The sequence below is a fragment of the Cydia strobilella genome, chromosome 13 (assembly GCF_947568885.1).
Source record: "Cydia strobilella chromosome 13, ilCydStro3.1, whole genome shotgun sequence".
NCBI lineage: Eukaryota > Metazoa > Arthropoda > Insecta > Lepidoptera > Tortricidae > Cydia > Cydia strobilella.
Window position 1 is genome coordinate 11,124,841 of NC_086053.1, and position 27,745 is coordinate 11,152,585.

The 27,745-nt window shown below is 35.3% G+C and overlaps 1 protein-coding gene across 1 annotated transcript; it reads right to left on the minus strand.

Moving 5' to 3' along the window:
* Positions 1 to 25,722, minus strand: LOC134746623 (protein bowel). The gene is made up of 3 exons (XM_063681051.1): positions 25,285 to 25,722; positions 20,864 to 21,764; positions 1 to 1,992 (listed from the first exon to the last, which is right to left on the minus strand). The coding sequence occupies exons 2-3, from the start codon at positions 21,745 to 21,747 to the stop codon at positions 705 to 707; spliced, it is 2,172 nt and encodes a 723-aa protein (XP_063537121.1). The 5' UTR covers positions 21,748 to 21,764; positions 25,285 to 25,722; the 3' UTR covers positions 1 to 704.
* Between the last annotated feature and the right edge of the window lie 2,023 nt (positions 25,723 to 27,745).

The window sequence follows — 27,745 nt, forward strand, 5'->3', positions numbered from 1 at the left end:
AATATCGACAAATTTATTATTTTGACATCACAATGTTTGCGTAATTTATTTTATAAGACATTGAAAGATAACCTCAATAAAAGCTAAACTTTATGTAATATAAACCCTACCTAAAATATAGTAGATACCTAAATATTGAAAAAAAGGTATTTACAGTAATGATTTTCAAATTGCTAAACATTATGCTGAATCACTATCAACTTTTAATTTAACAAGATATCCTTAAGAATAAACTTATTTACCATTAAAGGAATAACTAAACAATAAATAACATTATACATAACTAGTGAATAACTAACTTATTAATAGGATTGCGAATGAAAACTAAACCTTAAATAATGTTACAATCAATCAGCATTGATGGGTTCAAACCAAGTTGAGACATATAAACTGTTCTGTTCTCCTTATAATATCCAGATATCCAACAATAACAAATTAAACCACAATATTATTTATTATTAAAATTTTGATAAACTAATTTTTAAAATTTTCGAGGTAAACAAAACACTGCACAAACAAACCTTATGAGATCTTTACGAAAACCAAATCCACATTGCAAATACATACAAACATACCTCTAGGATAGTACATGATGTGAAATCAATACTTTAACTAATAATACTTTTCATTAATCTAAAACTCCACTTACAAGTAAATACATGAATATTTGTAAAATGCACCAACTTATCATTAATTATCACTCTTCAACGTCTCATAATGTCTTCTATGCTGAATCCTTTCTTGGGTCCACTGGACTGGCTTGTCCCTGGCTTGGGATTAGTGTTTGGCTGGATGCCTACTATATTTTTTATCCCATTAGTAATGGAGCTCGAACTCGAATCTTCAGTATCTTTTGCATTAGGCTGCAACAAATCTTTGCAATTAGTTACGCTTGTCGACGTGCCCGGCAACGAATCTTTCGGAGGGGCATGTTTTACAATTAGATCTTGTGCGACCGTTTGCTGTGGTCCAAGCACGGTATGTGGCACGCCCCCGTAAGCAATTTGAGGATGAGGCGGGGGCAAAGGTAAACCAAATTTATGATACGATGGCATTCCCATTATTGTAGGAATGCCCACTCCTACCTCAGCAGTCACAAGTGATTGACGGGGCATTGTTAAATTTGTCGGTTCTGGTGAACGAGTCCTGTACACCGGTGCGCATGTTCTGACGTTTTCACCAATATCCGGCGGGTGGCTTCTTTTTCTAAATGGACTGAGATACATAGCAGTTGGCCCTGGATCTATTGGCATGTTAGGTACTTGTCCCATCTTTGATGACTCAGGCGGAGCAACTTGATGTAGGTCTCTTCTTATTTGTAACTGTGGATGACGAATAGGTGGTTCGGACATATCAGTGTAGCGCATTTCCTTTTCTATAATTTCATCAGATGTATAACGCCGTTTTTCATACAACTCTGAAGATTGGCCGCGATATCTTTCTGGATGATGTGGGCGCATAGTATAAGGACTTGCGCGGTCTCGTGGCTCATTGTGGTGGCAGTGGGTCTGTTCGACTGCAGATGGCGATAATGGTCGCGGCCGTTCGATACTTTGTTCTCTTCCGATGCTCTCGATGGATGAAGATCGTGCTCGTCTTACAGGAGAATGATCTGGAGACGATAACTCAGCATCATCATCTTCAAATCCTGGTTCAATGGGTGAACCAGGTCTTCCGATATCTTCTTCGCCTACATCCAAAACATCACCAGGTGGTACATCGCCCACGGCATGAGTAAGAGCATGTCTCCGTAAGTCACAGTTTCTTCTGAATACCTTTCCACATGAGTTGCACTCGTACGGTTTGTGGTCGGTGTGTGTTAGCAAATGGGTTTTAAGGTTGGATCGCTGGTTGAAACTTCGGCTGCACACGGGGCATTTGTGGGGCGACTCTTCCATATGGAGGATCTTGTGGACCGCAAGGGTCCTTGATTGGCAGAAGCCCTTTCCACATTCCGTGCATTTGAATGGTTTTTCCTTAGAATGAATGTACCTGAAACAATACAAAAAATAAAGTTAGTAATGATTGTTTTATTTGTTTTATTAAAGATAAATTACGAAAATTCTGCCAATGCCCTCAATCAATCAAACCAAAGTTGATCTTGATGCGTACGTATTTACTCATATCGTCAAATAATATAATTTTCACGTAAATACTATCGCTATCACAAAATTACTTTAACAAAAAGTACGAGAGAATAAAGTTTTTTATTATTACATTCTCGATATTTTTCAGACTATTTGTATGTATTAAGATTCGTACCATAAAGTATCGCGCCTTAATTAAACGTCTGAGAAAGGTGGAGTTAGCCGCGAAACAAGTTCTACAGATCTTTATAATGAATCTTGAAACTATTGAGAAGGGTTCTGGCGTATCTCAAAAGGAGTAATAGTTATTGGATTATCCTTTATACATAAATAGTTCGACATTTACGAATTTATGTAAATAATACGAGGTAGAAATTCACACTCTCTGCGAAAAACTCAATCCCTACTCGTACATATGTTACATTGAGATTTAAATGTAAAAAAAGTTATCTTAATTAAGTCTAAGGTCTAACCTAACCTAACCAATTGTATCCATCAGTTATTGTGACTTTTCAGTAAAAACTCTTTTCAGTAAATTTGTTTTACTTTAAAGTAGGGTAGGTACCAGGTTCCAGTATTTCATTGTCTTACTAAATCTCTAGATGCCTTCCTAAAGGTCTGGAGGAAATTTCCAAATGTCGAACACTTTAAAACATTGGCTGTCCGGCACAAACGCACCTTGAACGTGATCCGAGTAACCCGAGATCCCAGACTCAAGGCAAGACTATACGCATGCGCGAGAACCTCACCACTTGAAAGACCTCACTTAATTGGACCATTAAACAGTTTAAGAGGTCAATTTATAATGGTGCCGTTCTACAAGTATATATTCCGCCGAATCGAATTACGTTAAAATCATTTTGTGGCCAGTCTGCGATTATTATTATAATGAAACTTAAGTATTGAGTTACTAGGCTTCGGGTTAAAAGTTATTTACAAGTGAAGAGTTGATGTCGAAGAAAATTTTCATTTGTAAAGCAAAGATAATACGGAGCTGCGCACTGTAGAAGCAAAATAAGTGCCTTAACGTATAAAGAATATCGTGTTCAAGTAATCATTTGATATGCCTACGGTATGAAAGTTTCGACGGTAAAAGTTAAGCGTTAAAAAAGCGTTTTCTTTAATGCACTTGGACTTGGAAGTAACTGTTTGAACTAATTATGACTAAGGAAGATGAAAATTAAGTAAAACATAATTGATAATGATTATAATTAATTTCAAAGGGTAAACAACTTTAACTATCCTTTTTAAATGAGGTCCTGTTAAAAAAACTTAATGACAGACGTCACTGTGGCTCAAATTTAATGATAATGACTTTTCAGATTCCTCATCCCGTCAGCCATCTGAAGAATGCGCCACGTAAACAATATATCATTACTCGGACTCTTTAAACAAAAAGGTAAAAGGCACGGAGCTAACGCTTAGAAGAAGAACGCAGTAAAGACATTTCAACTTCATATATTCATACATTTATAATACTTTTTCTTTCCCTTAGTACAGTTTGTTTTCATGAAACGTCTAGCAAGTAATTTGAATAAGTTCTTGATGTTATGTAGGAAAGTGGAGTTATGTACCTATGTATAGGAATAACGTATGTATAACAATATTTGATAAAATATGTATGTACATGGGGGTCACTTAAAAAACGGGTGAATTTTGAAAATTACTAACACGGTTAACTTAGTGACAAGATGTGTAGGTATTTTACTGTTATCTGAATTAAATAAGAAGTAAACGTTTCGAAAATTATAATTAATGTTTCCATATATAAATTATTAGTAGAAGAATAGCTTTCAAAATAAGCACAATTTTAGATTTGAAAATACATCTTTATTCTCATTTTCCTTCATATTTCTGACTTTCCAGTGCCCAGGTGATCTTTGATAGTATTAAATTAATAAAATAAAACTATGAAAACGGATTATATCGCGTATATTGAATTTCTAATACATCCCGACGTTTCGAACCCTTTACAGCGTTCGTGGTCAACGGGTGAACGACGACGACCGCTGTAAAGGGTTCGAAACGTCGGGATGTATTATAAATTCAATATACGCGATATAATCCGTTTTCATAGTTTTATTTCATGAGTAACTATCGCGGTAACCGAAGACAATATTAAATTAATAACTTAATAAGCCAGTGGACCAAGAGGTGCATTCGGGGTCGGCCCTCAAACATCTACACATAGACATCAAAGAGGCCGCTTTCAAAATCAAATTAACAAGGCAATTACCACGTTACTACGAAAAAGTTCTTAACAAACCGGCCCCTGCATACGATTCTAACTATCCAAACAAGAACCTAAAAACCTTTGAACATTGCATATAAAGAACGGGATTAATTCACGTCGCAATAAAAAACATTAACAAAAAAAAACAGGGGTTAGAAATGACCAAAAATAATAAACGTAATTAATGACACAAACAAATCTTCGTTCCAGCTGCGTTATCGCACCAGTTCGATCAATTCTGACATTAAATAAAATATAAGTAACGTCTGTCTCTTCTTATTATACGTCCAGATAAGATCAAGTTGGACAGTCGCTCAGAATCCCATCAGGGCAATGGAGATTAAAAAAAGGCTTGAAATTACAGAGAGGACCAAGGCCCGGTGCTAATGGTGTACATTAAAAAATATTTTCCATTACTCGCCGGACGAGTAATGCCCATAGTAACTTGAGCTGGCTTGACGCCGATGGAAAAAACTGTGGTGAAGTCACTTGTGAAATTAGGAATCTTTTTTACTTTTATAACACAAGATAAAAAAGTCGTAAAGGAAAGAAATGATCTACTTAAACCAAACAGGACAAACAAAGTGGTATTAAACGAATACCAAACCTCATAAACGATACTCGTAATGCTAACTCGTACATTGAAGAATTCGTGGATATTTTTTGCCAAAGCAATATTCATTGAGGTAACAGAATCAAGAACAGGTTCCAGCAGACGTCCTCGTTTCGTTTTACAAACAGCGTGCGAGTTGTGACAACAGCAACACCGTTTATAAGTCAGGAAAAAAATTAGGGATGTAACGATACATGATTTTGCCGATACGATACCGATACCGGTTTTTGAAGTTAATAATCGCGATACCGATACCGATATCAATGGCTTAGTAGTTAGTTAATAAAATAAATAAATAAAGAATTAAATATGTATATGCATACAATTTATGTTTAATAGACACGCACTCGATTTAATGAAGTGTAAAAACTAAAAAATAAAAAAAAATAAAAATCTAACTAAGAAAACATTTATTTAGCTAATCGTCAAGCAATCAAAGCAAAAGTAAATCAGAAACAGTAATTATAGTTAGGTATTAGGTAGATTTTTGTTAAGGAAACAAAGTTTAGCAGATAATATTTTGCGCAAATCTTTTTGTATTTTTTGCGCATTTCAGACTGATTATCGGGTGTATTTAAATAGGCGATGCTGATATATCGGTATCGTTGCATCACTTACATCCCTAAATAAAATATCAATCACGTTTGACTTGACTCTATTCGTTATTTATGTATTTGAATAATTCGTTTTTTTTTTCATTTATGTATTTACTTTAACATCGGATACTTCTAGGTTTAGTTAGAGTAAAAACATCTGTATAGTAATCGTAATTCACGTTCGAAAGTTAAAGCACTAACATTGACTAGCAATTCAATCCCATCGTAGCTGAACTGACACTAAAATCTCGAGGTATTTTTTCGAAGGCTTTTTTCTGTTCATTCGTGCGTTGGAGATTGCCTATCGAACGATCAAGAGTCCGGTAACAAAATGTAGAGCTACGAATAAGACATTTGAGTAATGGTTTGCTTAAATAGACCAATGTGGGAATTTTGAGTAATAATAAAAAAGAACCTTGTAATAGGTGTGTAAGTACATTAAAATGAATTGCTTTTGTTTCAGCATCTAGTTTCCTTATTTATTTATCTATTGTAAAATATACAATTCAAAGACATTTAGAGCAGAAGTTTATGTCAACAGTATCTATTATATTCCCACAACAAGTGTCTTAAATTTCTGATGATATCTGATGTTTTTGTTTTTGAAACAGTTCTAAATGAGTTTTAACTCTATACAACCGGAGTGCCACGAAGCGAATCAATTTCTCTCAAAAGATTTTTTCCATTGCCTACTTGGACAGAGTGGCCAGATAGCGTCAGCCAACCAAATGGACGATAGGTACTTTTGATAGTATAGCTAGTAGTGTCTTTTAGTTTTGATGTCTCTACAGTTTTACTAACGCTACTTTAACCTCTTCGTTTTAGTATAGGTTTTAAACATATTTCTGAGGTACTTGAGTTTTACTGATTCTTGAACGGATATAATAGTACATCAATTAGTTATTATAATTTACTCTTGAAATAGTTAGTGAGAACTCCATAATGAGGCAAGAAAAACGAAATCTTAAAATTTACAAAGAAAATGACTTTTTATCTTCTCTATAGATAAATGGTAACTTCGTTAAAGCCATCCCATTACTTATCGGATAGTCGTAAAAAAAAAAACTAAATTTACTAAATTTATGTAATTTCATCAAATCATTGAGTTCATTTTTAATATACTCAAATTCATGAAATACGTTTACATATAGTTCAATAAAATGTATACATTTCACCCTTTCTAATAAAGGCTACTTCATACGTTTTCAGTTTAAAAGTAAAGAGAGCAAGTCCACCGCACGCTGGAATGCCGCGGCGTGGGTCAGTGCCCGATCCCCCCTCCCGCCTCCCCCCTCTAGCTCATCTCTCTCCACATCTCTAAGCCTCCTATCGACTAGATTAATTGTACTGGCCTTCTAATTTGTAATTTTAATTATTCTTTTAACGACGTTTCACTAAAACGTCAGAATTGTTTCGATGCATGTTAAAATTGTTTCAATCCATGGAAAATGCTAGAGTCAGTCCAAGCTAATTTTGAATGACATGGCCACACTTTTTCATTCCCAATGCCATACATGTAGAGTTAGCTTAGTCCAACTCTAACATAATTTAATTTATTTAATTTATGACACGACGGAATTACTGTCAAATCAGTGTCGTCGACCAACACTAACATCATTTGCGGGTAGGTATAGGTAATTTTTATATACATCGACACGATTAATTAAACCTAAATAATCAACATTATTATGCATAAATGTCTCTTAATCCTTATGCAGGTTCATTATGGTAATAAGTAAGCAAGTTAAATTGAATTTTGCAAAACCCACACTAATGCAAAACGGTAGCAGAATTTAATGCATAAATTTATTCTCAAAAACGGTCACAAACCGCAAACAGACTTGTAAGTAAATCAAAACTGCTTATAAATAGCTTGCATTATCATAATCATGCAATTTGTATAATGAAGTGACTGATTTTCTTATTGAGAACCACTGTTCTATTGTATGTTTCAAAAATACATTTTTTTACTGATCGTTTAGAAAACGATGATTTTACATTGACTTTGAAAGTTATGTTAGAAAGCTTAGCATACTTAATGTAAGATTAAGTTACAAGCTCACAAGCATGTCTAGTTGCTTGAATAATATCTTCATGAAGATTTGAAAGATAAGTATGATTCTCAAAAGCTTGGATTTCTTGAATATTAATTGCCTAAAGATTTTTCACAGGAGATACGTCCGTCCTATGGCTTTGGGTACATAAAGGAAGAGCTTAAACAACCGTGCGTCTTGGGGCTGTCGCTTGCCCCCACGCACGTTTTATCTCCACAGCCAACTAAGCTGGTTTCCTTTAAGTCGATTTATTGTTATGCTACTAATATCTCAGCGTCAGTAGTAGAACGCCAACGCTCCGCTTGACTTTCAACTAATTAACATGAGAATAGCAGATTTGTTAAAGCTTGTTAACGAACATCTTGAGAAACCTGTCGTCTGAGCGTGCTCCAGTTTTAATAAGGTACATTTTACGTGTACTCTTCTAATAAGAACTGGATAAAGACTGTTATTTGATACTTGTTCATGTTACAAAGCTTACGATGTGATAATGATAATGCGAAAAACGTTAACCGTAATATACCTTGATTTTCATATTCTTGAATACTTGCTAACCCATTCTCGTAAATAGCGCGATAACAAGCAGCGCCGCACGTTCAGAACAGATCTCTACTGAAATCTTCAGGAACTTTGAAGACGATAAACTTGGAGAAAAATAAGACAGTTGCAGCGTTTTTTGAATATCCATAATTCATTATATAATCATAAAACAAAACGCAAGCACATAATTGACATACAAAAACTTTTTAATTTTCTAAATACGGTAAATCAATTTTATTAGTCCAATTTCGGAGGACGAAAAGTTCAAAACCGAAACCTCGGCATTGATTTTTGTTTGTAAGGATTCACCGCCAGCTCACACCATCTCTCCAGGGGCCCACTGACTATCAGACCGCCGGATGATATCGACCTGTCAGTTGTTCGGAACTGTCAAATTTTTGTTCTAACCGACAGGCCGATATCGTCGGACTGATAGTCAGTGGGCCCCTTTAAGGCTTCAAGAGCATTAAAAATTATAAGTCACATTATTTTACCGTACTGCCCATAAGCAGAACCAGTATTGACTATTGACATCGGTAGCTAAACACATCAAGTAGTATATGACATTATGCTAATCAGGCATTAATGAATGTTTTAGCAACGACTCGGCTACATTAGTATTCTAATTATAAGGCGTTTTTTGCACCTCCGGTTTAACAAATGAGACGTCAATAAACGAAGCCTGATTTTTTTGTAGGAATGTTATGTGGCTTTTTTAAATTATTCTTTTCATGTTCTCATTCCACTGGAATCTTGATAAGTTTTCTTTCTAAACTGAGCAATAATTCACACTTTCGTATTCTTTTTACAGAACTTCAAAAAATATGTCGCAAAAATAAATATTGCAGCATCAGTGTGTTTCGCCATAGATACTTTGTTTAAATGTATGTAGGTTCTAACTATAATAGTTACATGTGAAACTAATGCTCTTCAGAAAAAGATAATATATTCTAGCAAATTAATTTGTTAGTATAAAAAACGGCGCAATATTTAAAATTTCTATGGAAGATCGATAGACTAAATGCAATATATATTATTTACCTGTCAACTCTTATATAACTAGCGTATTCATTAGCTCCTAAACTACATGCATACACTTAGGTTGATTGTATATCGCCGCTATACTTACTCAACCTCGTATCTGCAACACTCATTTGATGACAAAAACACCCGTATTCCGAATGAAAGAAAAGCGACATTTCCATCAAATGATTGTTGCAGATATGAGGTTGAATAAGTATAGCGACAATATGAATAAAATTTGTGTAGGTACTGCAGTGTATTCAACTCAGTTGAAATACTATTTACATACATCACAGTCATTATTTTTTATAATCACTGCTATTCTGATGGCGCAATTATTTTAAATTAATGTCATATATCAGCGTATCTTGGTGTATGACCAGAGAGGTCATTACTATGATAGTATGTTCGTATGTTAATAGATTCTACGTGGGTGTGTGGCTTTCAATCAGTATTCACTTTAGTACAATGACTCATTACTGGGGAGTCATTCCAATGGCTCTCTGACGATTGCTCAGGCAACCAGTATAAAAACACTATCCAATTACGTATAGTTGTTACGGATTACAGGCTTACATTTCACTGGTTAGTTTGATACTCAACGTGCTCGCATTCAATAAATCAAAGGGAATGCACGGCCTTTGGTAGACTCTCGGTCTTCAACGTGCCACATGCTACTTACAAACGAGAGTCTTTCGCTTTAATGAATGTGCAGTATCCAATCAGTCCAGTTTGAAATATTATCAACCTGACTTAATGACTATTTCTTGTAATAAAGGTTTGTTTAGCTGACTAGTCAATAAGCTGCTTTTAAATACCTTGGGAATGGAATTTTTGTTAGACTGCTTTCAAAACGTTCATAAAAATGTTCTTCTTTTAAACGTAATATACTGTTAGTTAATCAAAATGGGTATTTTAATTTTCAATTATATTGAAAACGGCCGTAAACGATGCTTGACGAATTAACTTGTATTCACGGAAGAGTGGACCTTGTGGGTCCATTAGCATAATAACCAATAACGGCATACTTCTGCGTACCATTATTGATACAAAGAGTGAGAAAAAAGTTAATCGAAAAATAATAAAGTCCGCATTATAGGGTTGCGTAGTTTCACGTTACATCATTTATTTTCTGTTACCAAAGAAATTCTGTATTCGTCGCGCGGCGATATAAAAACTAAATCCCCGACGACGCCGGACAGGTATGGACAAAAAATAAATGGAAAATACTAATGGAGCGAGGCAAAGAGGTTGGGCCGGACGCGGTGTGGTAAGTTACCGTGCGGTTGGAGAGCTCTCGTTTTGATATTTTGCTGCTAACTACAACTCCAAAGCAAGAATAAAAAAAAGAGAACGAAAAATTATGAAAACTAATTTAGGAACGATTCTAGACACAGATCCAAAATCATAAAAAAAATCTTTTAAATAAAGATATCTACCCAAAACGTACAAAAATTCCTAACGTATTTAAGTATTCATATTATATATAATATCGTTGTCTGAGTACCCATTACACAAGCCTCCTTGGGCTTACCGTGGAGCTTAGTCAATCTGTGTAAGAATGTCCTATAATATTTATTTATTCTTGCTTGCCCACCTGGAAAGTAAGCAAGGCACTACACTCATTATTTATAAACCACTAAGGCGAAAGATCATATCAGATATCAGTCGGAAGTCATACTTTAGATCACTAAGTATAGACACTATAGACACTGAATCATGTAAGTATAAAAAGTGCGTATCTGGATTTAAGTCTCAGTAAATGATTGGCGTTTAAGTGTTTTGCTTCTTCAGATGCAGAAGTGCCGATTAAATAGTAGCCAATTTATGTATAAAAACCACAACATTGTCGTCATCGATCACATTTTTTACTGCAGTATTTATTAGGTGCCACATAGTGGAATAATGATTTTCTTCCAATGAAAATCGTTCGCATTGCAAGTCAAACTGTTAGATCAATGAGCTAGTTTTTTTACATTGGACAGCTTTATAATACAAATATTTTCATGAAAGTTTACTTTCTTATACTAAAAGCTAGTCAAGTCGTCACAATATGATAAAGGCTTGTTCGTTAGTAAGTGTACCTGTTCTCGTCGTTATAGCGTAGCGTTTCGTTCTCATTTTAAAACTACGTGTTGGATTGTAATGAAACTTTGCCCATACAATGACATGAAATGACATGTAATTAGTTTGTATAGCTCTAGTATTTATAACAAACGAAATAGAGCAAAAACAATTATTATATGAAAAACTTAAATTCGCTATATATATTGTTTTACTATTGTATCTTAAGCTACATAAACTAATTACAGCTACATTTACCTTATCCCATTGTAAGTACAAAGTTTCAGAGCAATCTAGGTAGTCGTTTTAAAATGAGAGCGTAACTACGTGTGTATGGAGCTTGCTGCCGGGGACTTAAAGACTCGGTCCCTATATCGTACCACAGCACGCTAGCAGCCGGTTCTTGCGCCGGCGCAGCCCAAGCGACGTATTGGGAGCGACGGCAGGCCGCTGCCGCTTCACACTCAATTTCACCTCTGACGGACGCAAACATTGATTGTGCTGCGTATTTGACTTCGCTGTTCCGCAGGTGCTTTACTAAGACCACTTTGACAATACCTACACTTATTGTTCTGGTTTTTTTATTTAATTTCCAGCTAAGCAAATCTGAGATTCAACAGTCACCCAATGTCAGCCCAAAAGTGTCCACTGCTAGATAAAGGCCTTTCTCAAAAATTTCCACGAGGACTGCAGCACCTTTCAGTATGTGAAAAATAAATAAGAGGTATATAAGATCTATAGAATTGTTTAATCCAGAGAGATCCAAAGACGAATTGATTTTTAGGGTTCCGTACCTCAAAAGGAAAAATCGGAACCCTTACAGGATCACTCGTGTGTCTGTCTGTCTGTCTGTCCTTCTGTCACAGCCTATTTTCTCCGAAACTACTGGACCAATTAAGTTGAAATTTGGTATACATATATATATTATTGGTTTGTGACCCAAAGACGGACACGTAACGTGAACAAATGAATTTTAAACACAAGGGCCACTTTTGGGGGGTAAATGAGAAAATTCAAAAATAACGTTTTTGAAACTATATCGAGTTACATATCAAATGAAAGAGCTCATTATTAGAATCTCAAATATATTTTAGGATAAACAGTTTAGAAGTTATTCAAGAAAATAGGCAAAAAATTACCAAGGGGGGGGGGCCTTTATCGCCGAAACTACTGCGTCAAAAATTTTGAAAAAAAATAAAAATCTTTACCTATAGATCACAGAAAACCTATTAGAAATATGCAGTCAAGCGTGAGTCGGACTTAACTACTTAGTTTTTTATCCGATCCCTACGGGTTTTTTAAAGACATTTCACTCACGTTTCACATAAAAAATACATTGTTTTAACTGTGTAATGTACGGAACCCTTTGAACGCGAGTCCGACTCGCACTTGGCCGGTTTTTCAAGATATATTTTTAACCTAATATATTAACATTACTTTAGTTAAAATGACACGCTCACAAGATTCGAGACCAATTCCAGTACACATAAAAATTGATAAGATTAAAATGAGAAAACACACCTGTAGCATAGAAGTAAATCATTTAAAAAAAGTAAAAAGACGAATCGATTGAAGTAGCTTAGGAAGTGATACTTTAACTTGCTTGAAACAAGTTCTACTTATCAGATTTATACCTCTGGCAGTTGATTCATGACGGTCTCAGCTTGTAATTACGCTGTGGTCTCTTGATACCATTAATCAAAGTATATTGATAGATCCGAGCTATGTACAAATCCAATTAGAGTTCAGATCCTTCCTACAATTTTCTTATATTCAATGATTTAAGATTAACGATACACAGACGCAGAGCTGCAATTAGGCCAAATGGGAAGTGTTAATTTTGGTTTAGTCGTAAATTTGGTTTTAGTACTGAATGTAATTGGCTCTAATCGTCTGTAATCGGCGTTTGGTATTCAACATTTGATGTGGCGGTCAAAACAAGCTTGCTCTTATTAAAAAAAAAAATGATTACCGACAGAGTAACCACTAGTTGCTAACAGCAAGTGGGTTTATATAATCTAGGTTTACATTCAAGTGCCGAAACCAAAATTAAACAATCATAAAGAAAGTTAGAAAACACATTTAATTACCTACATCTAATATTATCTTCGATAGGTACTTATGGATTCCTATTCAGCGGTGTAGAAATCAAACTCGGAGATCCATATAAAGTAATGATTCAAAGGAGTACAAACCTCAGTGGTTAAATATTTATATCGAATTGAAGATTGTTTTAATGTAACTGATCTATTTTGATTCTCAGCCTCAAATGACGTGTTTAAAAAAAAACTATATTATACACGAATGAGTTATTAGTTAACACAATTAAAAACATTTAACAGTCTCATTTTAATATTATGTTTTTAGATTGTAAGAAAAAGGATTTCATAAAGCCACTAGACGTTAACTTGAGCATAGTAATTGGTCTCATTAAGCTCGAATCTAGTTCCAATCCTGTCTCTACTAATAAATGTTTATTGCTTTCCGAAAAGTCTTAGGCCCACTTGCACCATTCCACTAACCCAGGTTAACCGGTTAAACCTGGAGTTACCATGGTTACCAGTACAATTTGACACGGTTTAACCACTTAACCCCGGGATAGTGGGATGGTGCAAGTGGGCCTTAGTCGATCAATGCTTTTAATCTCTCATAAAATCGATCTACGCGCTTAGAACAGATTAAAGATGGTTGGTCTCAGCTCAGGCAGAGGTAATAAATAACGTGATTATTTCCTTTTGAAACTGGCTTCACTATACTGTGAGGCGTCTTTTTCGAGTTAAATCAACCGAAAGACCACTGTTAACGGGATTAAGAAGAAATAACCGGTGAGTAAATTTTTTCTGACTTTATGAAACTGCTACCTTTCATTTAACAAAAGCTGTCTCAGAAGAAATTATTTTTGTCAAAAGGCTTTACTTATGTGTTTGAAATGTTTGATTTTAAAAATATTTTTTCACGGCAATGTGTTTGAATAAATGCTTTGTAATCTCAATTTAAATAGCTGCATGAAAGAAAGCCATGGTTACGCGAGTCAAGGGTTCAAGCCATCAAGGACAACCGGTTGAACAGCAGTATGGCTTTTAAGCCCCGTGGTTACCTATCTTGGTACTTACTTTTAAGATACCACCAAGTATTTCTTATTTTTCATATTATTGTGGTAAGTACCTCAAAGTACGAGTACGTCGCTCGCTCACTATCAAAAGTTTTTTTATATCTAAATAAAATCTTTCTGAGAAAGTAATTCCTCCTTTAAACAACAACAATTAAACAACAATTTCTACGTTTGTTTATAAAAAAATGCATATATTTTTACACAAAGACCTTCTACTAATCTACTTATATGCCTCACATACGGTAAAAAAAACTCTACCAGGTTATTTAACCTTACTTTGTGTGGCTTGTGTACAAATATGTGCTGCGTCAGTGTGTGTGTTGCTATGGATTTTATCTGAGTTAGACGTCGTCGTATGATAAATGATCGTACAGAAAGTCGCCTCAACCTCTTTCTTCCGTAAGTTCATAAATAACAATGGTATCTATAAGGCTTGGAATAATTTCAAAACTTGTTTTTGGGGACAGTCAAACAGCCATTTCGTTTTAAATTCGACGTCTACTAATGTTACCACGTCACGGGTCAAAAGATAGGATTCCTTCTAAAATAGAATATAAAAATGTATCTGTGAGAAATGTTGTTATTTTTTGAAGATAACAATCATGACAACGCTATTATAGTTATGTTACTTAATCATATCCCTTCGGCAATATTACTTAAAAATGTATGTAAAGAATGCAGCATTATACATTACAGACACGCATCCTAAAGTAAAAAAGCATTTTGTAGTGAGACCGCATTCTTGTAAAAGTTTCCCTTAGTCCTTTTAAAAATGTAATAATAAAAATTATCTAACGTTATCCAGGTTTCTCAAAGCATGGTTTCGAAATAGTTTCACAGGTAACGTTGACTATTAATTACAATATTCACATGCAAATATCGGAGGGTCGTAGAGTCAACAAAGCGTCGTCAAGCAGTGTGGGCTGGTTTAGAGGCCTTAGGTATAGTACCGGTATACACGCCGTCACGTTTGTTTATTCAACCGACCGGTCACTGTTTGCTCTGAGACTCCTCGAAAGCACTCGGAAATATTTTGAGCTAAGAACTCTTGAGCAAGCAATAAGTGCCCGGTGTTGAATTTAAGAATGAACGGAGTACGCCGAGTACGTAACACACTCATGGATGGAGGACAAAATATTGTAAAAGAAAAAATAAAATTTGGTAACAAAGATGGACCACAAGGAGACGTGAGAGATAAAGGAAACGACATATAAGTTCAAGAAAAGCTTAATAAATCGGTTAAGGGACTTCGGAATTCTACAAAAGCACTAATGTAATGACATGGCTACTACAACTTTAACGGCTTTTTAAAACTGGATTAAGTAGCATAGAAATGCTAAATCGACGATAAGCATACGTCTTGTCAACCCACGCGGTAGGAACGAAGATAATATACCAGCTTAGTCATTTTGACCGCTAAGCGAATCGAAAGAAGGACTAAATTCGGCCAACTGGCTATTTGAGGCTTTTACCTCCCGTTCTTGGTTTCGACATAATGTTGAACACTATTCCTATTGTTTGAACATGGACCACATACCACGAAGAACTCATTAATAACATTTAAAAAAACGTCTACAAATTCGTAACGCCGGTCATGCGAAACTCTATTGAATTTGTTTGAAAACTTGCTTGCTTTGATGAAACAAGTTTTATTCACACTGGTATTCGGTATACCAACCAAACCTATATAATATTTTAATTTAAGTAATAACTTGCAAGAATTTCCGAGGCGGATTAAAAATTCCTCGTGGGATTAGCGTAAAAAACCTCGTTCTGAACAGCTACCATTTCGTGCTGGGAATTTATGTGGTAGATGACCTCTGTTAATAATACTATGGTGCACTGGACACAGAGTTATAAACTCAATATATTCGACCAATCCATGAAATAATTTTCACGAGATTTAAAATAGTTTTGCTGGTTTACATCAACAATGTGTAAATGGGTTTATAAGGTTAACAAAAATATAAAAATAAATGATGGATGATCAACAATTATTAAATGCAAAAAAAGTTAAACAACAATAAATAATGGGATAAAAACTTAAGAACCAGAATCACGCGAATCCTAAACTTAATTGGTTCGATGCAGCGACAAAAACTGTTTTGCAACCTAACACGCACGCTTGTTGAGTATAATTTAGATAGTAATAAATGCCTGTCTGTATAGATTCGATAAAATATGGCGGCCATTGCATCTACTATTATAGTTGCTGAAGCAGCTGCTATTATAAAAGTTGCTATGCAAAATTTTTGGTTAATTCTCAGAAGATAAATACCTATTATTAGTTGAGGTAATTTTCTTTTGTACTTTTAATACTTTTTATATTAAATGTTTATACCTAATTAAATTACGACTTTATATGATATTAGTGACGCAGGTGCAAAAAATTTATAAAACACAAACTTAAAAAAAAGTATGTAACAAATTGCGCAAGACAGAGCATGGCCAGAAAGAACTTTCAAAAGCCAATAAGAAACTGTGAAATCGACGAGCGGTCCGCGCGTTTGTAGCTAATTATTCAACATCTTAAGTCACGATTATTTCTAACTCATACGTAGATCTACATACACTTAGACAACATGCATATAATTAGTAAAATTATTGAATTTTCACAGAAATGCACTATTCTGTATCTATAAATTTCTCCTTCAGGCAAAGTCAACGTTAAACACTTAAGATCCTAAAATGATTATAATAAAAGAGTGAATTTAGTTTCGAAACCCGGTTTAATATATGAAAATTGGATCTTAACTGTGTCGTTGATGCAGTTTTATTGTTATAACGAATGGATACCATTAGGATAAAAATTCAGAGATCGCGTGACAAAACTCGGATCGATCGAAATGGACCCAACAGATCCGCATATTGCAGATTTTTGCCACCAATTTGTAAATATTTTAGTGAAAACAGCGCCCGAGGATGCTTGGTGTTACGATTAAATTGGTATTTGCATGATAATTTCAAACTTATCCGTAGGCTAAAGTGTTGTTCCTGCGACCGAGTCCACCTGCCCGATTTGATTTATTATGGATTCAGTATTAATTTGATATCCCTTTTTGCCGAGGCCCCTTGAGCTATCTGAGCGAGCGAGTGGAGGTCTGCCCAAGCCCTATTATGTGGTGGTCTCGGGCGAATCATAATTGCATATGAGCGCCGAGATAAAATTATGTTCAATGCAAAAATATTTTTATAAGGACTTGCTTGGCAAGCGACGCTGTCCAGAGTAAATTAATGATTATTTAATAATATCGATGAGTATTTTTAATTACATGCTTATATTTATCAAAAGCTTATCAGCACCCTTTTAGAAATTTGTTTGTTACAGGCACTAAAGGTTGCCTACAAAAGTCTGATAAAGGTTAATATTAAGTTGAAGTTAAAGCACGTAGCTAACTTGTAGGTAAGTAAAACGAAACGAGTACATGCGCGACAAGAGCTAGTTTCACGTACATATATCTAGTAAGTAAACCGGTGAATTCGTAGAAACCACGAACACTTATTACACATCCGAGTAATAATATACTCCAACGTTTAGCCATATACGCAATCTTGATTTCGGAATAACTACACTTTAGAAACTAAATGTAATTACGCTGACCCGTCCTTTTGAATATTAATGCCGATAGCCGATCGGCTTATTATTTGCTCACTTTTTATCGAAAAATTAAGTGGTCGAAAAGTCAGATCCGAAACTTTTTTCGATCGATGGCGGATAAGCCGCGGTCGTTACGTTTCTTATTTACGTAAGGCCGGTTGTTGTTCATGAAATATTCATGAACATTTATCGACGAAGTTCAATTCTTGTATGTCGAGATATTTTCACATGGGATATCGCGGCATATTTTTGCAAGTGTGATGGATTTTTGCGCATATAATAATAATAACCGTGGTGTTTCTTGTCCTCATATCGAGGACCTTCGCGTTAAAGGCGTTGTGGTTTCGGGTATTAATTATGGCGGGATATAATAGCCTGGTATTATGCAGGTCTTGTGCGGTGCATCTTGATTATACGGCAATCTTTATGTGCTCGCGACAAAAAACGTAACCACGGATAATTACGGCGGAGCTGTGATGAGGTCATATTCCTTTCCATTTTTGATGCTGAGAACAAATATTTAATTGTTTTAACCTCCATTTATCCAAACTTATCCGTAGGCTAAAGTCTTGTTCCTGCGACCATCATTTTAAGCCTGGATGATTGGACACACTCCATATTTTATCCAATTCTCAACAAATTGTTACTATGCATCCTGTAGTTTGGGATACAACGAAACTGGTTTATCAATTTCAAAATACAGTTTAGGCAGCTTTTAAGATCGAACTGTGTCTAAAATCTTAAAAGCGTTTTGTAACTACCATTCAATACCTGACCGACAACTCTGAAATGATAAGGCGGAGCGAGAGCGAGAAGTATTAAATTGCCATTGAATTTGAAGGTAGGTATAACGCCGGTAACGTCAGCATAGGTAATCAAGCTAAGTTGGAATGTTAAAGTAACAATAAAACCGTGGAATTCAAGTGCAAACAAAGATAAATGTAAAAACATTTTAAGTTAAAAATGATATTATGCTATAAATACTTGAACCAAAACAGTAGAGAACAATGAACTTTTTTAAATCTATCTTTGTAACATTTAGCGCGATTTAGTTATTACTTTTTACATTAGAATGATTTCCAAATAACAAGACGATATTAGTTAGGTTCATATTTAGTACATATATGACGGTTAATAAAGATCTTTAAGAATTATTAACAAAAATGAGTATAAAAGCACTAATGATTAAATAAGAATGCGACAGAAATTGGGAACCACGGAGTCTAGATACAGTAGATACTTTCTTAATTTCCAATAGTCACTAAATATTCTATCGTACCGATTGTTACTGCAGACTCTACCAATCTTACATTGCCGAGCCGACCAATAGAATCGGATGAGTCATCAATATCTAAACTAATTACCAAAAGGAAAAAAAACGAGTTAATGTGAGACGAAATCTCAGTCAGGCATTTGGGTCCATCAAAAATCATTACATCCGTAATACCAAGCTCTGTTTTAGAATTTTGTTTAAGAAGGAGCTAACGCAGAATTGTAGTTTTTATATTGACTTTTTACACGTTTTAATCAAGGGCATACTATGAAAAATCACACGGTAACTTTACTATATTTGCAAGGACAGACTCTAACCAAAACCTTTAAAAGGTTACAGTTGGCTGGATCAAATGTCAAAAAAATTATGAAAACATCTCTAAGATTTATTTATTTTTAGTTGCAGGTCGTCATCCTGCATACCATAGAAATTTAATATCTTATTTGTAATAAAAATGTAAATCAGGAGTCATAGATTATTCACTGGTTTGACGAATTTGCAGCTGTTTTTGTGGATTTATGCAAGTCTTTGGTTTTAAGAAAATATAAAGGCCGATTAACAATACCTACATTTATTTGTACCTTATATTGCTCAAATTAAATTACTTCTGTCAATCAATATAAAGCTCCTTAATATAGTACTAATGGTTTTTTGACTGTATCATAGCAGTATCTAGAGATCAACGAACTTGATTGACGCGATAAGATTGACAAGGAATTCCATCCAAAAACTATACCAAAGATCTTTATCACTGATATTATTGTTTTACAGCCTGATACCGAGTTCTAAGTAAATTGACGTAAAAGTGTTAAAAGGGACTTTACAGCGTTATCGAAGTACATAAACAAGAATAATCTTTGTGCTGGTTTAATTAAATACCCGCAATAAAATTTAAACCCCTTCATTTCTTTGTTGTGTCTAAAACTAATACGTAAGATGTTGCTTAATGTACCTAGTCCATCAAAAAACGACTAAAATTCATACTCCAGTGACCTGCAAAATAAAAAATTCTAGCATCCGCAACGTAAACAAAAATGGTAACTAATCCTTTGAACTCCGCATAGCAGCATCTAAATTTAACATAAAGGTAACCATCATAATTAATCAAGACGGACTTCCTAGTAGCCAACTACAACAATCGGGTATCTTTATAAATATTCCGTTTCCAAGTAGCGGGGCGGATGCACACTCGGCTTAACATCTGCAACTCGGGTTACACCGGCTGCTTTACGTGCATATAAATTAGAATTGTATACGTATAACTATGATCAGCGCGGCAGAAAATTAAAATGTGCAAGAAGCGGATACAGCGACCGTAATTACTAGTTATTATAAAGTGCATGCGTTGACTACCTGATATAGGCTCCGCATTATAAAAAGCATCGCGGCAACCACATATTTGCATTGGCGTTCTCATACTTTAAAGTTCTACACGAAGTTTAATTTCGTAGTGTATACTCTATCATTTCATTTTACAGCTCATGTTTATATCCTTAGAAACCATTTTTTAAATACATTTTAATTAAAATCTTTAAAAGGTGTAAATGTGGCAGCAAACATGAGCGGTTGCGTTTTCATACTGAATTGAAGCGGCAAAGCATGGTGCCTGCGAGTCGTCTTATATCTATGCTTCAACTAATAGACAAACGATCTGTAAGTGCATGTCTTACCTGTGGTCTCGTAAGTGGTCTTGCCGACGGAAAGCCTTGCCGCAAATGTCGCAGGAGTAGGGCCGCTCGTCAGTATGCGTCCGTTCGTGTATCAGCAGGTTATAGGACTTTGTAAATTGCCGGTTGCAGAATTTACATATAAATTGCTTCTTCGGTCTAGATGCTCTTCCTGGAGCTCTTAAAAGCCGTCTATCTAGGTGAGGGTGCATTTGATGTGGTCCAGCGCCTGGTGGGAATAAACCTGCCCCGGGAAATGTGAAACTATTGGTGGCAGTAGGAGATGGCCCAGGAGCACCAAGGAAAGCACCAGGTGGCCCGTATATTGGCGGTTGTGAAGAACCATCGGTCATAATTCCTTCGATAGATGACGCGCGATGGTGTGGTATGAGCATTGCTGCAGCAGCTTCTCTTAGAGCCACTTCTTTTCGCTTCTCAACCATCATAGCCATCAGATCAAAGGAATTCCTTTTAGGAAAACTACCCGAAACTCTATCGGGGGAGCCTTTGGCTGGTTCAGTTCTCTCCCTATCTAACATTCTTTCTCGTTCAATAATCTCTGAGGGTATTAAGGCTGGGTGCATTTCATTGGGATACATCATTGGATGCATGGCTCTGGTTGGGACAACTGGGACAAAGGCCGATGATTCACGATGGTTTGATGAAAGCAGTGAGCCTGCAGTCATCTGTCGATGATAGGGCAATGGTGGGGAGTCAAAGCTTCCGCTAGGGTTTCTTCCGCTAGAAGACGGCCGTTGAGGCGCTCTTTCAGCTGAACTTGCCAAGAACTGGTCATGTCTCGAGCGTAATGGGGCCGTGACAGGTGTGTCTGTGACAGGGCGCGGTGTGGACGCCCGAGATACAACCGTGCTTCCATTTTCCGACATCACGACGTAAAATTAATCTGCAAACAGAAAAAAACTATCATTAGTTTGGATGTTACTTTGTAGCTTCGTGATCTGAGATACGAATGTGTTTATTTGTCTGTTCTAATAGTTCACGTAGGTCACCTCACTTGTGTTTTCCGAACGATTCTTATCTATATTGGCTTTCACCTGATCGTAAGTTTGATAAACGATCCCAATCTGACCGGTTGCATGTACATAATCTCCCACCAGTTAAAAGCTGGTGTTGACCATTAAGATTTATGGATCGAGAAACATGCTTAATTAAGTAGCTCTACATTGTTTCCAGATATCGATTACCATAAAATATTCATTATTTCTCACGTAGTCTTCGTACATTTTTCAAAGTGCCGACCGTACACTCGGACTCGTAACAATTTGATGCAGAGTAATTGATTCCTAAGAGTTCTCGGTCTCCGGTTGAAGCTGTCGCTGTGTACAGCGACAACGGAACGGAATGATAATTACATTTCTATAGAATGTGACGCTTCATGTAGTGTCGGTGTCAACCGGACCTAAAATTTTCCATTCCCTCCACTTAACTAAAGTAGCACCTATAAAAGGTGCTTTTCATTGGTGTCAGTTCAAGATATTATTCCTTATTTCTTAATGTGATCTATCGATAATTTTGAAAGAATACTAGAATAGTAATCCTATTAATTATCTACCTAATGCATCATTCATCGGTTTCGATTCCGATTAATTCTTGGCTTCTGATGATATTAGACATGTAAATGATGATCGGATTTATATTTTTATACCAGTATTGATGTCGATTCATTCATGAATAAAGTATGATCACAGTTATTCATTATAAAAACCGAACGATTTAAACAAGATTATAAATGAGCTAGTTAAATCTGGATAAGTATATAATTCTTGGATATAACGCTTAGTAATACTATTGTGAATGGTCGCAAATGAAATCATTTTTTACCAAAATAATTATGGTCCTCTACTGCATAGGCATGCTAATAGTCGTATGATGTTATTCTTTTGACGTGTTTTTTTAATTCTCTGATATTTTTGTAGTCTTCAAAACAGACTCAAACCCGTTAAATCTGCCTTTCTTCGTTCTTTACTATTTGTATAAGCTGAACAACAACTGAATAGAGAGCCATCACCAGATTTACGATTTGTCCGTCTATTACAGACTGAAATTAGTATCACGGGCCAGGGACAATAAAACTGACGCTTCGCTTTACTGCCGTGGTTGTATGTTTTCATAAGATTTCCGGTCTCTGCGACTCGTGTGAGATTTTATGTCTTGCTGGGTTTTAATGACTATTATCCTTCTGTGATAATTATATATTTGAATGCAAACGAGTTTTTACGGAAGTCGCAAATGAAACAAAGTATGCGCATTCATGATCCTCATCCTCACAGACTATTTCCTATTCTCATTTAATTGTAAATATATGTATTATCTTTAGTGTCTACTTCATGTTCTATCCAACTGTTACAGTTAAAACTTTTTCTACATGTCAGTTACCTACAGCTTCGAAAGATTAATCTTAGAATCAATTTATTCAAGCGAGATCGAAAACGACGGCGGCGTGCCAGGTCCACATTTCACTACGCGTTGCCTGTTCTACCGTAAAAGCCTTCTGATTTTCCATCCCTTTCACTCGACCATCTGTCGTTCATTCTTTCTCGCTTGCACTAAGGTTACGGCTGATCGAATTTCTACCATCTTACTCGATCCAAAGCGGTGAAATACTTTTATCTCGACTGCCTCGAGGATTTTAAAGATAATATGAATATGTATTCAGACACTGCAGTAAGTACTATAGGTAGATGCAGTCGAATGTAACTGGTCATTTCAATAAAACTTTTAAAGGAAGGTTATAGTAATCGGACTCGAGAGTTTAAAGCCATTTACTGATAGCAATAAGGTTTCTTGGGAACCTGTTCAGAGACGGTTAACATTAAGTTAAAAACCTCTATTTTATGAAGTTGCGTACACGCATGTAGTTCAATTATTCAAATTTTAAAGCAGGAACTGTGAATTATGATAGGGTATCGTCAATTCTCACTGAATATAACATTGTGATCTTATTATTATGCAATCAGATGACTTTAATTATCGTTACATAATTAGTATGTAGGTGGCAAAAGCTCCAGTAACAATTATTGATGCAGTTGCATCACCAATTGATTCTCTGTATACTAATTAATGAGAACTTGTAAGCAGTATTTTGAACTGTACTTCATTATTAATAAAGTACCTAATAAATAATGAATCCTATATTTTCAGGGAAAACTTTGAGCCTCTTTCTAAAACACAAATTTCTTAATTATTTATTTACTTGTAGTTACATAAAATGTGTACTGAAGAAATGATTGCTGTCAAAAACTTTTCCAACCTTACGAGTCACGTATGTAACCCGTTAAATCCAAACTTTGAGCACACAATTAAGTATGGTCAGATAATTCATTTACCTACAAAAAATTAAGTTTATTAATGTCTTTTTACAACGCAGAATTAAATGCCGTGTCACCGCTTTGTTTTGTTCGACGATAAATATCACTCGAGATATGTGTGATTCTAGTAGATTACCAATCTTATCAGTTGATGGTGAAGATTAACTACTATTTGTTTAGCAATTAAATAACCTGATGCTTCTACCGTGTTACTGGTTGGTACGTTGGTAGTACGTTCGTAACGTTTTAGCGGTTGCTTTTGTAGTGCGATAACGGACCATTATCGTCGATTATTTTGACATTGCGACTAACAACAGCTTTGATAGCTTTTCAACTGTTCTTTAAAAGCATTAGGGATAATGTTTGGATTATATTACTTAATCTGATAAGAGTTACATCACAGTAGTGGTATTGGAGTTACTCAATGTTGTATTTCTAAGCAAGAAAGTTTCCAAGCAGTGGGCTACCTTCTAGGAGGCGTCACGAGACTGTCTGGATTTTGGTAAATGCCTCACTACTAAAGATGTAGATTTGCTTGACAAAAATTAAAGGGGATATAAAATACCCTTGAGCTAGAGCAATCGGGGACTAACCAAATAATCAAGAAATAAACAGAAGTGAGAAAGCTGTATAACTGTCCCGCTATGGTGAGCCATGCCTTGAAGAATAAGGGGGCTTTGTTGACTTAAAACCGTAACGTTTCCTACCATCAAGACTTCAATAGGATTGTTATCTCTACCCACCGCAAAAGCATATCACAGTAGGATTATCATCGTAAATTCTCAGCCTTGACAACTGAACCGAGACAATCTTACACCTAGATAATTGCTGCGAAACTCAGTGGCAGGAAGCATTTAAATAATCATTAAAGACAACGGTGTAAAGCACAAGAACAATGGGTAAGCCGCAGAACTAATTCTCAGAATTGTTTTATTTCCTACGGCATATGCTGCGTAAACAATAACACCCTAAGTCACACACATGACTTGACTATAAAACAGGTAGCGATAATCAAGTGCACCCTGCCTACCCAATTTATTCCACATCCGTTGTATTAAATTACCTCATAAATAAAAAAAACTTAACAGAACTCACAAGGCGTCGACGGGTTGGCCGATCGATCGTCAGATGTCCAACCCTCCGGTAGTCAGGTAGTTGCCCACAATGTTTCCAAACGCAAGGTCCGCAGACCCACAATAGAGGCTCATTGCAATTTTTTGTCACATTTCACAGTCCAACCGCAGTGGCTTCAACAGGTGAATAGGAGATTAGTAGATGCGAACATAACAATAGCCGCACTGCACAGGTCATAAAACAGTTAATAGGCACGTCGAGTGAAAAAGTTACTAAATATAGGTATTTATCACTTGTCACATAATGTCACGTATCACTTCACTTATGTTCGGTTCACTGTAATCCGTTTTATGGAATTTGGTGGCGTTTCACTGTAGTGTTTATTATCTGTGGCGTGGCATGCGTAGAGGCTGCGCGTGCGTCGTTGGCGCGCGACTGGTGGGAGTCAAGAGCGTACTACCGCGCCTGCGTCGGAGGCAGTAGCGCTCCCGTAGCGTCGCCCCGCGCACCCCCGCCGCCCGCGCCACCAGATCGAAGCCTTCTACCTTCTGTCACACTGTTTTACTTTTGGAGCGATAAAAAAGGGATATCTCTGGATTGTTTATTTTTCGTGTTAGTAGCTTATAAGTCACGTAAATTAACGCCGCTTGGTTCACGAATATCTTTCGGCCTTGCTAATTGATTTTTTAGCGTCTTCAACAGTTTTATTTTATATACAGTGAGAGGAAAATAAATTAAAGGCTTTTTTATATTTTTCTCCTTTATTACAACGAAATCTATCGATATAGTCACATAAATATTTAAAAAAATCACCTATTACACGAACATATCTCTTTCTGATTTCCAACCTATTTATGAAATTGTTAACAATATTAAATTTTTAAGGTTACTAACTTACTACATGACACAATATCCTGGCAAATATAAAATAAATAAAATTTATATTGGCAACTTCCTTAATATAATCTGGCACAAACTTTTCCTAAACAAAGTTATACTTTTTATAAGTACGATTCAGATAGGTAAATACGTATTGATATTATTCCCTTTTCTCATATTTCCCTCTTTAATTACTTACTGAACACATTATAATTCTATGTTTATCTTAAACGTTTCGATACTTCTAAGAATTACAAATAAACATTTTTATAATGTGCTTTAATATTTCTTACTATTATTAAACAGGATTTTCAATTTGCTTATGCGCTAAACACTCACTAATATAAGGCTACTCTATTTAACCGAATACTGTTAACATTCAAGTCTTTTATTTATTATTTTAACATATTTGAGCTTTAACGTGATTATTTATGTACATATCATCGTCATGGATTTAAATTCTCTATTATTTATCAGATTAATGCACGATTTAAGTCACCTAGTATGGACCACGTTCTAATGGGGAACTATAGTGATATTGAATACTTGTGATTCTTAAAATACGTCTTTATAATCATAATGTGATGTATTACGCATATTCTGTAACCCACTAAACATTACGGTACTTACAATTTGTACAAATGAAAATAAAATTAAGAAATTTATACGTTAATACAAAAATCACAACACTGATAACAATCACGAATTTAATAAAGATCTTCTTAATACAAGGGGTTACAGATACATTACTTCTTAAAGTTACATCGATTGTGCTTCGTAAAGTCAAAAATTCGTTAATTAACAGACTTTGGCACATCTATATTATTAGGAATATTGTATTTCTGTCTCCTAACATAATTCTTCTACAGTACACAATACATAGTGAATAGGTTCGTTAGGAATATTTCCACCTAAATTAATACCGGCACCGAAAACTTTTCCAAATCTATTATAAATATAAACATTATTTAAGGTCTTCGTGACTTCAATATTTCATGTAATTCATTGAAATACATCAATTTTACATATCAGCCTAGAATTTGTGTTTCCACGTATTCATTCTTAACAACAATAGCATAATTTTTGAGAGTACGTTTACATGTTTTTATAAGCCTTCTAGAAGCGGTATTTACAATAAATTTAGCTTCTTTTATTAAATTTATACTATTTCTGTAATTCACATATTATACATACCTATATATGATGCTAGTTATAAGTTCGACCATTCACGAGCTTCATTTTGAAACCTTCTTAAATGAAATAAAACTATGAAAACGGATTATTTCGCGTATATTGAATTTATAATACATCCCGACGTTTCGAACCCTTCACAGCGTTCGTGGTCAGCGTGGTGGTTCTTAAATGAATTCAATTGTTTACTTTATATTTTCTTTACTTTTCGCATATCCCACACCAATCCAATAAGTGAATACCGTATCCATACCATACGCATCTTTGGATTGTTCGTTTTATTTATTATTTCGTTCAATGAAATCCCCTTTCGTTTCGATGTTTTCTGTTATGACATTACACATATTTTGCATTCCAAATGTTATTTTAGTCAAATGTTATTAGTTACGTAAAAATGACAATTTATATCGTT